Below are 12,163 nucleotides of genomic sequence, written 5' to 3'. Positions count from 1 at the left end.
GGAGAACAGATTTTTATTTAAGTTATGTAAATAATTAACTATATTACTATGAAAAGAATACTATTGGGTGCCTGGGTGGCTCAGTTGGTTAAGCAGCCAACTCATGATCTCAGCTCAGGTCTTGATGTCAGGGTTGTTCAAGTCCTGCTTTGGCAGCACATTGGGCATGGAGCCTACTGAAAAAAAAAATACTCAAGAATTTCGTATTTACAAAGGCATACTTCACCAAATTATAAGTCATAAATAGTTTAAGATAAAAAGTTTTGCCAAATCTGGAAAAACAAAACATTAAAAAACCAGCAATATTTCAAACAAGAAATGATAAAAATTAAATTTTCCTCATTCAGTCCCATGTTATTAAATCTTTTTTTTTAAGTAGGCTCTATGCCCAACATGGGGCTCAAACTCAACGGCCCTAAGAGTCGCATGTGCCCCAACCACCATGTCATGAATTCTTGAACTCAGTTTTTTCTAATAGTCCTGAAAATTCCTACCCAGTTCAGTTTTATGATTTTAGTTATCAGAAACCTTTATTAGTCAGGGCACCTGGCTGGCTCAGTCAGTAGAGCATACAGCTCTTGATCTTGGGGTTCTAAGTTTGAGCCCCATGTTGGGTATAGAGATTACTTAAAAAAAGAAAAATCTTAAAAAAAAGAAACCTGTACTTGTCAAAATCCTTCCCATGAATCTCCTTGGAAATGTAGCACTTTTGCAGTAACACTTAAGTATCAGAGTAAAACAACATCTCTCTGAATGACAAAAGAGTTAAAAATGTCTGTGGTTAAAGATCTGACAACAGTCCCTTATAATGGAATTGACAAGGAATTTGGTTGTTTTTGTGTTACACAACATTTTAAGATAATAGGTGGAATTATGAATGATAACATACGAGGACATCAGATTTCTAATAATTTCATATAATCTTTAGAACACTTATAATACATACCTATATAAATACAACGTAAAGAAGGCTTAATATTATTTTATTTGACAATGCTTCTCCTGTCATTTAACATACCAAATAAGCCTAATTACTTTAACTTTTCCAATTTTCCAGGGATCCTCTAGAAAATCCTAAATTTAGTTGAAGGTCAAAAATACTCATTTGGAGTTTGATTTGTGGGAAGTTGATCAAAAATATCGTAAGTTAAAAAACACTGGGTCAAGTAGGATCATAGGTTACTGTGAAACAATAGTTATCCAGTTAACCATAGTGACAATTAAAGACTTGGAAGGCAAATATAAAAAGTTAAATCATTGTAAAACAATAACCTTAGCTGTTTTAATAGGGAAGATTCAGTGTTCTTAAGTAATCAGAGACCTGATAAAAACAACATGAGACACAGGAAATTATTTTGAGAAGATAAAATCTTTGTTTTCTAGGCAGATTGCTGTAAAAGGTAAAGGAAAAATAATTTTTTAGTCTCTTATCAAAACCAGACCAATAGTATAGAAAACTTTGGCCTTTTAACAGAAAACCACATTCTAATTTAGCACTTCTTTCTTTCTTTCTTTCTTTCTCTTTCCTTCCTTCCTTCTTGTTCTTCCTTCCTTCTCGTTCTTTTCTTTCTTTTTTCTCTTTCTTTCTTTTTCTTTCTTTCTTCCTTCCTTCCTTCCTTTCTTTCTTTTTCTTTCTTTCCTTCCTTCCTTCCTTCCTTCCTTCCTTCCTTCCTTCCTTCCTCCCTCCCTCCCTCCCTCCCTCCCTCCCTCCCTCCCTTCCTTCCTTCCTTCCGTGCATGTGAGTAGGGGAGGGACAGAGGCAGAGAATCTTAAGCAGGCTTCACCCTCAGCGTGGAGCCTGACACAGGGCTAGATCTCACGATTCTGAGATCATGACCTGAGCCAGAATCAAGAGTCAGATGCTTAATAATGAACTGAGCCACCCACGTGCCCCTATGCTAGCTTACTATAAAACACATTCACCTAAATTCATTCTGATCTTAGCCAGTCTTGACCATGCCTAATATTCCTGTCCTAAGATTCCTTTTCCACAAACTTTAGTGGCTTTAATTACATATGTTAGAATTTTTAACTCTAGAAACCTTAAAATAAAGTCGGCTCCGTGCCCAACGTGGGGCTTGAACTCATGATCAAGAGTTGCATGCCCTACCGATTGAGCCAGATAAGTACCTGTAAAAATCTTAATTTTTAATGAAAATAAAGAAGTAAACAGTTATAAATTGTGTTTTACCCTAGCACTCTGTGGATTGGCAGACTCATAAATACTTTTTACTATTTCTGGAAATGCATGTTTTCTCATAGTAAATTAAAATTTTTCAGGCACAAAACATGTTTACTAATAGATCCAAATACTTTTAGTTCCTCTGTAAAAGGAAGCCCAAAGCAGATAAACCTATATTCATTATATATATAGATCATTAAATATATAGATCATATATAGATCTATATATAGATCATTTACAAATACATATATAGATCTATATATAGATCATTTACAAATAAGGTAAAAACCTATATAATTAATGTTTCGGTTTTTACCTTATTTGTAAATGATCTATATATTTAATGATCCTCCATCACTTAATTTAGCACAACTTTAAGGTTTCAAGTTAACAAAAAGATTTGGGGAAACTATTTTAAAAATTCATCCAAAAACTTTTATCCTGCTTACATCTGTTTAATTCACTTGTTCTCAGGGTACCTGGGTGGCTCAGTAAGTTAAGGGTCCAACTGTTGGTTTTGGCTCCATTCATGATCCAAGGGTCATGAGATTGAGCCCCACGTAGGGCTCCACAATCAGTGAGGGGTCTGCTTGGGATTTTATCTCTCCCTCTGCCCCACCTCCCTCTTGTGCATGTGTGTGCTCTGAAATAAATAAATCTTTAATTAACTCATTCTCAATAATTATATTTAGATAACTTATGAAAATTCATCATATTAGGTTATTTTTCTTGCTGACAAGTTCTGTAACAGAGATAATGTGACAAAGAATATTTGACTACTAAACCCAAGTAGAATAAAAGTTGTTTGCATTATATTCACTATTTATAACTCTAAAGACCTATTTTAATTAAACCAACAAACTTAGATTAGCTTTGACGTTGAATATTTTCCCAGATCACATGAATATGAAAAGCATTTGGGTTAGTTTCTATTTATATCTGAGAATTTTAGGAATACCTTGATTCAAAAAAGCGCTTAATTTTCTTTAAACCAGTTAAATAGAGCTCTTTTACAAATTAATTTTACCAATACCATCTAGAGATAAAAAATAATAATCTATCTGCAACACATATTTAGACACACACGTAGACATACAGACAGATGTAATGAAGAACTTCTAACTTCTATTTTAAAGTTACTGCCATGAAGCAGGTACACAAACCACTAGTTATAAAAGAAGTTGGATCTAAGTTGTTTTTCTAGTAGATGGAATAAGTTAAGGTTACCTGTTCGGTTGGCTAAAGCTTTTTACTGATACTTCTGGAGGAAACATCTACTTCACTTGAGCTGATGTTGACAGATTTGCATAGGACCTTTGAGGATACTTTTTTTTCCAGTGAAGCTGATGATTACAAATGAAGCATCAACCCTTGGGCCAACGTTTTGATTGTGGACCCCTAGGAGGGTGTGATGTGGGGGACCCAGGTGTTATTTTAGGTGGCTGGCCTTGGAGCTATTGTAGCTGTAAGGCCGGTAGCTTGGCAGACTTTTGTTTGTGGTGGTGTTCCCAAGTCCTTTCAAAGTGCTCAGCTATGACCACAAATTTGGTCAGTGGTCTCCCATCCTGTTTTTTGCTTGTTTATCAATCCACTAATCTCAGGAAATAATCCATTTACAGATAGGACAGCTAGACCAAATTGGGTGACCTTGTTTATTATATGGAGCCCCGGAATGCTATAGGAAGAGAACTTCCAAGTGGGCTTAAAGTCTGTGGCAGATTCATCTTTGAATAATTTACCAATCAGTGTGAACAGGGAAGATTCTAGGAATGGGCTTTTAAAGATCAGTCGGCTGTTCTGTAGACCTTTTCTAGTCCACAAAGGTTGAAGGTTAAGGATCTTGGATGTGGTCCTTGGAGTTACACTGTCCTGCTTCCTGCATCCATTTTTGGGCTTCACCAAGTCTCACCAGCTTGTGCACAGACTGACAAGATCTGGCAGCCTGTGGGCATAGGCCCTCATAATGACTCTAATAAATTCTTCAGAAAACTTTGGGGATCCTCCTTGGGTTTAGGAAATTCTTTAACTATGGTTTTTAGCTTGGTGTTTGACCAAGGAGTGAGTTATCCTATAGCTTCGGGTGATTTTATCATAAAACGTAACCTTTTAATAGTCTCTTCAGAGTGGAAAGGCAGTTCAGATACAGGATTAATAGAATGTCGAATACTCAGGCAAAGGAAGATTAGAGTGGAGCAATAGGAATCATGTCAGTTTTATTGTCTTCTTTAAGTACCTCTTGTGTCTTTAATTTTTCATTAGCCTTTTGCTTCATTTTTTAATGAAGCAATTTGATGCGTTTTGCAAGCTTCTGAATACCAATTAAAACACATATCCCATTCTGTTTGTTCAGTTCAGGAACCCTTGTTTTCAAGTGCATTTCTTAAATGAATGATCTCATCTAATTGGAACGTTTCCCATAATGGACATTGTAATTCTAGATTGTCTCTAATAAAATTTTGACATTTTTGTAGATATTTATAACTTCTGAGACTATAGTTCTTAGACAAAATATGCAGGTGTGCCAGAAGGTGGCATGCTTAACTTTTTAGAATTTAAGGATCTCTTCTTTTTTTCCCCAAGCTAAGCCTTTGGGTCTCTCAGAGCCAAACTAATACCTAAAAGGGATGTGCTGCCGTATTGGGGATTTTGCAGTGTACCTCATTGCATAGAAATTTTCTTGAGGTTTGCAGTGATATAGTGTCAATCTAATCCATTCTGCAACCAACTTATACTAACATGGGAATCTTTGAGTTAGGTGGTGAATGCTCTGGCAGCTTTTGAGTGCTCAACATATTCCCACCAATTTTTGCAGCTTTTTGGCTTCCAGGATGCATTAACCTTTACACAACAAAAGACGAACAAGGATGTATACCTTAATAATATATTGGCAATAACCTAGAGATGTTACTGTGTCCTGGCCATGGGATAGTCCAGTGTGTACCACCGATAGTTTCCATCATGGTACCTTGGACTGGGGAAAGGATTGAACTAGCAAACACCAACAGACGGGGACTGGACGCTCCACATCAGTGGGAAACTGCAACGGCCACTAACAGTTCCCACATGGGTCTTAGGACAGAATCAAGGACTGGGGGTTTCCACCAATTAAACCAGGATTCCAGAATTGTGGCATGAACTGCCAGCAGCTCCCAACATGGGACTGACTGGTAAGCCAATTAGATTGGGATTGATGCAAAGAGTGGGTTCAGAATCAAGAGGAACTTACCCATGGCTCTTGGAAATGGTGAAAAAGACCAAGAACTCAGAAGGGTTTGTGGGTACCACACCTGTTGCTCATTGTCTCTGAATGCCATCAGAAAGTTGCTTCAGATCCCACTGCTGCCACTAAATTGGTTAAAAACAAAATTCAGCTCAGAAATTTAAAGATCAAATTGGCTTCGTTCAGTGATTCATGAATCCGGCAGCATTCCATCTAGCAAACAGAAAGAAGCTTCTACGTGCTGTGCAAAATGAAAGGCAAAAGGGGGCAAAGACAAGGAAAGAGCAGATTATCTCACCTCTGTGATTGGTATTCCAGATTGACTAGTTTAAGATTACATTCCTGAGAGAAATTGAAATTGCAGTTAGGTAAGTGAAGTCTTGTGAACTCTTGATTTGCTGATGTGTGGCTAAGTACAAGTGACTCTATTTTGGGCCTGTTGTCCTTTATAACAGTTTTCAGTTGGGGTTATTATGCATAATACTAAAGTGAAGATTTTTTTTTTTTAAGATTTTATTTGACAGAGAGACACAGCGAGAGAGGGAACATAAGCAGGGGGAGTGGGAGAGGGAGAAGCAGGAAGCCTGATGTGGGGCTCGATCCCAGGACCCAGGGACCATGACCTGAGCTGAAGATGCTCAACAACTGAGCCACCCAGGCGCCCTAAAATGAAGATTCTTGTACATATCTTCTGGTGAACCTATGACTTCATATTAATATGCTAATTAGCCCCTGATCAAGCCAATTCTATTAAGAAGTTTCATTCTGAAAAAAAGGAGAAGGAAAAAAGTATCATTCCATTAATTCTCTATCCTTACGCCTATCCACTTAATGACACTGGTAATGTGAGGAGTTTTGTTCTAGAAGACAGTTAAATTATGAATAGATTACCTTGAATTTGTGGAGGATTTATTTTATGCTTTGTTGGGGTGGGTCTGTTTCAGTTTTACCCTGGTTTTAGTCCTAGAACATAGTGTTAAAAAATAACAAGGCATGGGGGCACCTGGGTGACTCAGTTGAGTGTCTCACTCTTGATATCAGCTCAGGTCTTGATCTCAGGGTCATGAGTTCAAGTCCCAGGTTGGGCTCCATGCTGGGCGTGGAGCCTACTTAAAATATAAAAAAATAATAAAAAGGCATGGCCCTTTTGAGGTTTCAGTGAAAAGCACAAGGTTCTTACCAAGTCCTTCTAATTCTGTGGGACTCCAAACTCAGTCTCCCCTGTAGCAAGGAAACAGCTGCTGAAATCTCTGCTTAGTTCTTTCAGCCTTCTCAGCTATTGTTTTAGAGCCTTTGCCATTTGTGTGCAGTTCAGAAATTCCCTCCTCTGCAGATTCCTCCTTTTCACTGTTTCCTCCCCTAACTTCCCAGCTGCTCTGGCAATCCTAGACTCCCATCTCCAGATTCCTTGTGCTGATAAGACTGTGGCTTTCTGCTTGAGTTCTTGATGATCCTAATGTCTGGACCAGAGAGTACCTTTAGGGGAAAAACTATCAACTGGATCTAATCCATTGTGGTTCCCTTCTTTGAAAAGTTGATTCCTCTCCATTTTCATTCCTGCTTTTGGTCACTCTGTTCCCTTCAAACAGTTGGGCTTTTTTATTATCTACAGTTGTTAGGCAGATAAATCTGATTTTAATGGTAGGTAAATCTGCCATTACCCAAATTGGAACCTCAGTAATTGGGAATTGAGCAAATAAAGTTTAAAAGTATAAGTACAAATTATATTTAGTAAAGATTGAAAAGAGAGATTATTTATAGGTGGAGGAGGGTAAGATGTAAAAGACTTCATGGAAAAGATTGGTATTCATTGTAAACCATGAGAGATGGTTGGGGTGGACTTCTATATGCTGATATAGTGGCCTCTCTCTATATTCCTAGTGGAAGGAACAGATTGAGCTGGTGGGAACATATAGGCTACATTTAGAGGAACATTTAGCAATCTGTTTGACTAGTTGGTTACCTCCAAGGGGGAAAATTAAAAAGAAGACTGGAAAGTGGGTTCTGATCATATTGTAGAAGTGCTTGAATGCTAAAGTGTAGATTTTGAAATTCATTTGGTAGACAATGGAAACTATTTTAAGTTTTAAAGTTGGACAGTGAGTTTGAGAGTTGAACTTTAGGAAAATTAATCTGGCAACATGGTGAAGGGTAGGTAGATTGGAGTCGAGGAGGAGGAAAGATTAGTTAGGAAAGTATAGTAGAGTTTGGGGGAAGGATAAGAAAGGGTGAAAGCTGGTTGTGGCAACATACTTAGAAAAGAACTTCAACATATAGGAGATGAAGAATGAGAAGGATAGAAATGAAGTGGCTGGGAAAATGGTGGCTTATTGATGCAGGTTGTTACTGTTCAACCTATGTAATTCTTCCTAAATAAAGTGAGAATAATAAAGGCTGTACCACCTTTGCAGATTATAGAGCTCTTGGCTCCTGAGTTTTTCCTACAGTTTTTCTGTTTTGTTTCCTGTTCTCAACTAAGTTAACATGAATATCAACACTCACCAAATTACGCGATCAGGGTCTCCTGGGTGGCACAATCATCTGACTCTGAGTTTCAGCTCCCTCCTGATCTCAGGGTTGTGGGATCCAGCCTTGCGTCGGGCTCTGTGCTCAGTGGGGAGTCTGCTGGAGATTCTCTCTTCCTCACCCTCTGATCCTTCTGTTCATTCCCTCTCTCTCAAATAAATCTTTAAGAATACTGGGGGCACCTGGGAGGGGCTCAGTTAAGCCTCTGCCTTTGGCTTGGGTCATGATCCCAGGGTCCTGGGATTGAGCCCCACTTTAGGCTCCTTGCTCAGCGGGGAGCCTGCTTTCTCCCTCTCCCTCTGCCTGCCGCTCTCCCTGCTTGTGCTGTCAAATAAATAAAATCTTTAAAAAAAAAAAAAATTACTGGATTGTATTTATGTTGACATTTCTGTTCTCAGTATAAACTATCAACTGAGAAATCATGTGTGCTTTGAAAAGGAGGGATCAATATAAAATTATTTGTTACTGGTACTAATGCAGCTAACCAATGTGAAGCTTTTTCTTACAAGGTGGGGGAGGGAGTATGGTAGGAATACATATCATTTATAGGGATCTCATAGCAGCCCCAGAACAGTAACCATAGTAGAGGACTAAAACTTCAGTAGCAATAATTTGTAGATCTTCATTTCAGTGAGGGCTACTTCCTGTATATTCTCTCCTGTGTATATCTCGTATCTTTCCATTATCCATATTACTTCCTAAATCTTACTTTTTTACTTTAACATTTCTAAACGATATTTCACAGAATGTACCTATATTTGCCTTTGAGAGATTCATAATAAACATTTGTAGCAAACAGTGTTTTTACCTTTTTATAAATGTACTAGTAAAAGTGATATTTCTGAAATTATGTGATATTTTGTGCATTTTGTGAAGGTTCTGTGTAGACTTGTAAACATTATCACTATCCTAGATTGAAGAACTCAATTAGATGTTAATTCTTGGAGCTTAATTTTTTCATGGGGCCATTATGCTTAATTATTGTCTGTAATGATGGAAGGTTCATTTAGATGTTATTGCCATCTATTTTTTGGGGTAATGATGGTACCAACAATTGCACTCACCAGTAAATTTCTTGATATTGAATTTGTAAGGTCCATTTGAGAATTCTGTTGGGATTTTTTTTTAATTCAATTTAATTTTTAAGAGTTGAATAAATGATTTTATTAAGGACTAAAAATTGCTGAATGTCTTTGCAGTTACAGATTTTTAAATTTGACAGTACAGGTTAGAATAAACTCAGGTTAACACAGGAAAAGATATTCAAAAAGTTAACAGTTTTAAAATAAGGTATTTCATCAGTAGTATACTTATCTGATACTATAGCAGCTATTTATTTTCTGAACATTTTACTTTATGCTTTTATTTTTTTTTACCCAAAGCTTAATGTTAAATCCTGGAAAAAAAATTGTTTCTTACAGGGCTGATCCCTTGTCCAACATGGTTCTAACCTTCAGTACTAAAGAAGATGCAGCTGCCTTTGCAGAAAAAAATGGTATGTTTGGTCTGTTTTTGTTTTGCTTTGACAAATGAAATCAAGATAGGATTTTATGTTCTTGACCTTAATCAAAACCAGTCAGGAATATAGAATTTGAGTTGAAAGAAATCCTGTAGTCTAAAATCCAGTGGTTTTTAGATTTTTTTTATACTATCAGAACACCTCCCCCCTCCAAAAAAAATCTAAAATGGAATGCCCACATAACATGTAAAAGCCAAAATGCTCTAATTAGAAGTAGAGGCAGGGAGTAAAACTACTTCTGCTCCTACCTTGTTCATGGCTCCCTCTGCAAAATCACTAATACATTGTTTTTAAACTGTATTTGAATGTCTCATAAAGCAGCCTATTCCAGTTTTGAGACCTCTGTTTCTTTTTACTTTGATCCAAAATCTCAAGTCTATAATTCTATGTAATAGCTCTTTATTTGGAAAATAGTTACCATTACCTTATTCTTAAATTTTCCTTAAATTACCTTACAGTTCCTTAAAGTACCTTAAAATTTCATGTAAGCCTAGATGTCTGTGGGCCACTTTTCTAGATATGGTGGGTATAGTACCAAGCATAATCTCAAAGCTATAATTAGATTAATGCAGCCTAAGAGAGTATTAGTTTTTGAGATAGCCACCTAAAACTGTTGTTTATATTGATATTCCTATCAACAAAAATACAAATTTTTTTTTCTCATTTTCTATTAAGCCATGCAACATGGTAGTGAAGAGAGGCTTTGGAGTCAGTCCAGTCTGAATTCTGATCCTTATTATGCTCCTTGGAAGCTACATGATTTTGGATTAATTTCATAATGGACTTAATGTTTTCTCATTGTTGAAGTCATGATACTTAACTCATAGTGTACCTAGTCTAGTACCTGATACAAAATAGATACTTACTGTTTGTTCTGACCCTTTCCTCTCTCCATCTGATATTTCTGCTATTTTTCCCTCATGGATTTACAAGCACTGCTGTATGTTTGTACCTAATGCATTCTTCTGTTCTAAATGGTCAGTTGAATTTGAATCTAAATTATATGAGATAGTGTCTATTTAAGTATATTTTTACTTTAAGGCAATATGTAAATATAAAAGACTATTAGTGTTATATAACATATTTGACATATAAATGTGAAAGCTCCATAAAGGTTATTATCTAAGATACTTGCTTTTTAAATATTTTACTTTTTATAGCTTATGATTAAGAGTGTGAAGCCAAACTGCCTGGGCTTGGATCCATGTTGGTCTTTTACTATTTGTATGTCTTTGTGTTTCCATTTTCTCCTGTGTACAATGGGCATTGTTATGAGGATTGAATTAGTTAATAGAAGTGTTTAGAACATAGTTAAGTAAGAACATAGTTACGTTATAATTGTATATAAGTTTATCCTATTCTTTTTAGACTTTAAAATCTAAAAAAAAATTTTGTAAGTGAAGCTCCTTATTAAAACATGTTCTTGGCAGTTTCGAAATTTCTTAATTACATAATTATTCTCAAAGTGGTCATAGTCTTTAAAATATTAATTTGATTTAAATTAAATTGTTTTTTAATTAAACTGTAATATAGCTTATCAAAAACAGTTCTATTAATGTTTTCCATCTTTGCAGCCTACCATATTTCATGTCTGACACCTTGAAAATTATTCATTTGAGGCCTGCAATGTGAGTTTAATAACAGGAAATCTAATTAAATTGTTAAATCTCTGGTTAATGTCTAAGTGGTCACCAGGACTGCATGACTACAGTTGCTATGTGAATTGCAGGTGTGAACTAGCCACTGCTGCTGTTGAAATTTCTGCCTCCCTGGGAAAGAAAACTGAGGAGCATTATCAAAGTCAATAGACAGTATAACTTGAAAAAGCTTAATGGACAGTATCTTACAATACTATAGGCTAACAGTGGATCAGGAATTTTAACCTACATGTTAGTCACTGCCTTATCCCCAGCACCAAGCATAATACCTACATAATGGACATGGGATATGTGGTAAAATTACTTTCTAAAATACATTCCTCTACTCAAGAATTTGAAGCCAGTCTCATTCCTGGGAGAGTTCTCACTGATTATTCCACCCTTGAATTCACATAATACTTGTGATCTGCCTCATTTATTTAACATTCAGCATTATAGATCATTATATGTAAAGAGACTTTATGTATAAAGTCCTGTTTCTCTAGTTACTGAGGCAGTGAGGCTAAGCATATCATTGAAATGGTACAGAATCATGGGGTGGAAGATCTTTTCCAAATTACCCACATCTTATCCATTCTGATTTGCCTCTTTTGGGTAGGTGGATAGGATGGGGACATTCAAAAGGTTTCCCTCTCCCCCGACACCTAACATCATTTTGTTGTGAGCTAATGCTGTTGAAGGTTGGGTGAACCAATGTTCTGGTTAGTGAAAGCATTAGAAAAAAATGGTTTAGAAGTTACTAATATGTAACAACTATTGGATTCAGAGACTAGTAACTAGGGTTCTCATTCCATAACTGTCTGCTTTATAGATCTTGAGCAAGTCACGTTTCACTATACTTAACCTTTGATAAACATGTCTCTTCCTCTTTGAAATGAGAAATTGGATTGGTTAATACTCAAAAACTATAGACTTAAGGATATTAAGCTCATGGGCCCACGTATATTTTTATTTCTTTACTTTGTAGCCCAGTAACTTATTATATTCTCTAGAGGGAAAATGTTTTTGTTGATATAGATGATTCTGTGTTGATAATAAACAAAAAATCTGGCAAAAG

At 36.3% G+C, this 12,163-nt stretch overlaps 1 protein-coding gene across 1 annotated transcript in view; it reads left to right on the top strand.

The window, feature by feature from the left end:
- The window catches only part of NDUFS4 (NADH:ubiquinone oxidoreductase subunit S4), a 113,441-nt gene that overhangs the window by 82,794 nt on the left and 18,484 nt on the right, over positions 1 to 12,163 (top strand). The window contains exon 4 of the mRNA XM_064596703.1: positions 9,351 to 9,424. Within this exon, the coding sequence (XP_064452773.1) occupies positions 9,351 to 9,424 (74 nt within the window). The remainder of the gene's footprint in view (positions 1 to 9,350; positions 9,425 to 12,163) is intronic.

This window comes from Mirounga angustirostris, unplaced genomic scaffold (genome assembly GCF_029215605.1).
Source record: "Mirounga angustirostris isolate CCGP_5_RB_7025 unplaced genomic scaffold, mMirAng1.0.hap1 SCAF_7, whole genome shotgun sequence".
Lineage (NCBI taxonomy): Eukaryota > Metazoa > Chordata > Mammalia > Carnivora > Phocidae > Mirounga > Mirounga angustirostris.
This window is presented reverse-complemented; position numbering and strand designations above follow the sequence as displayed.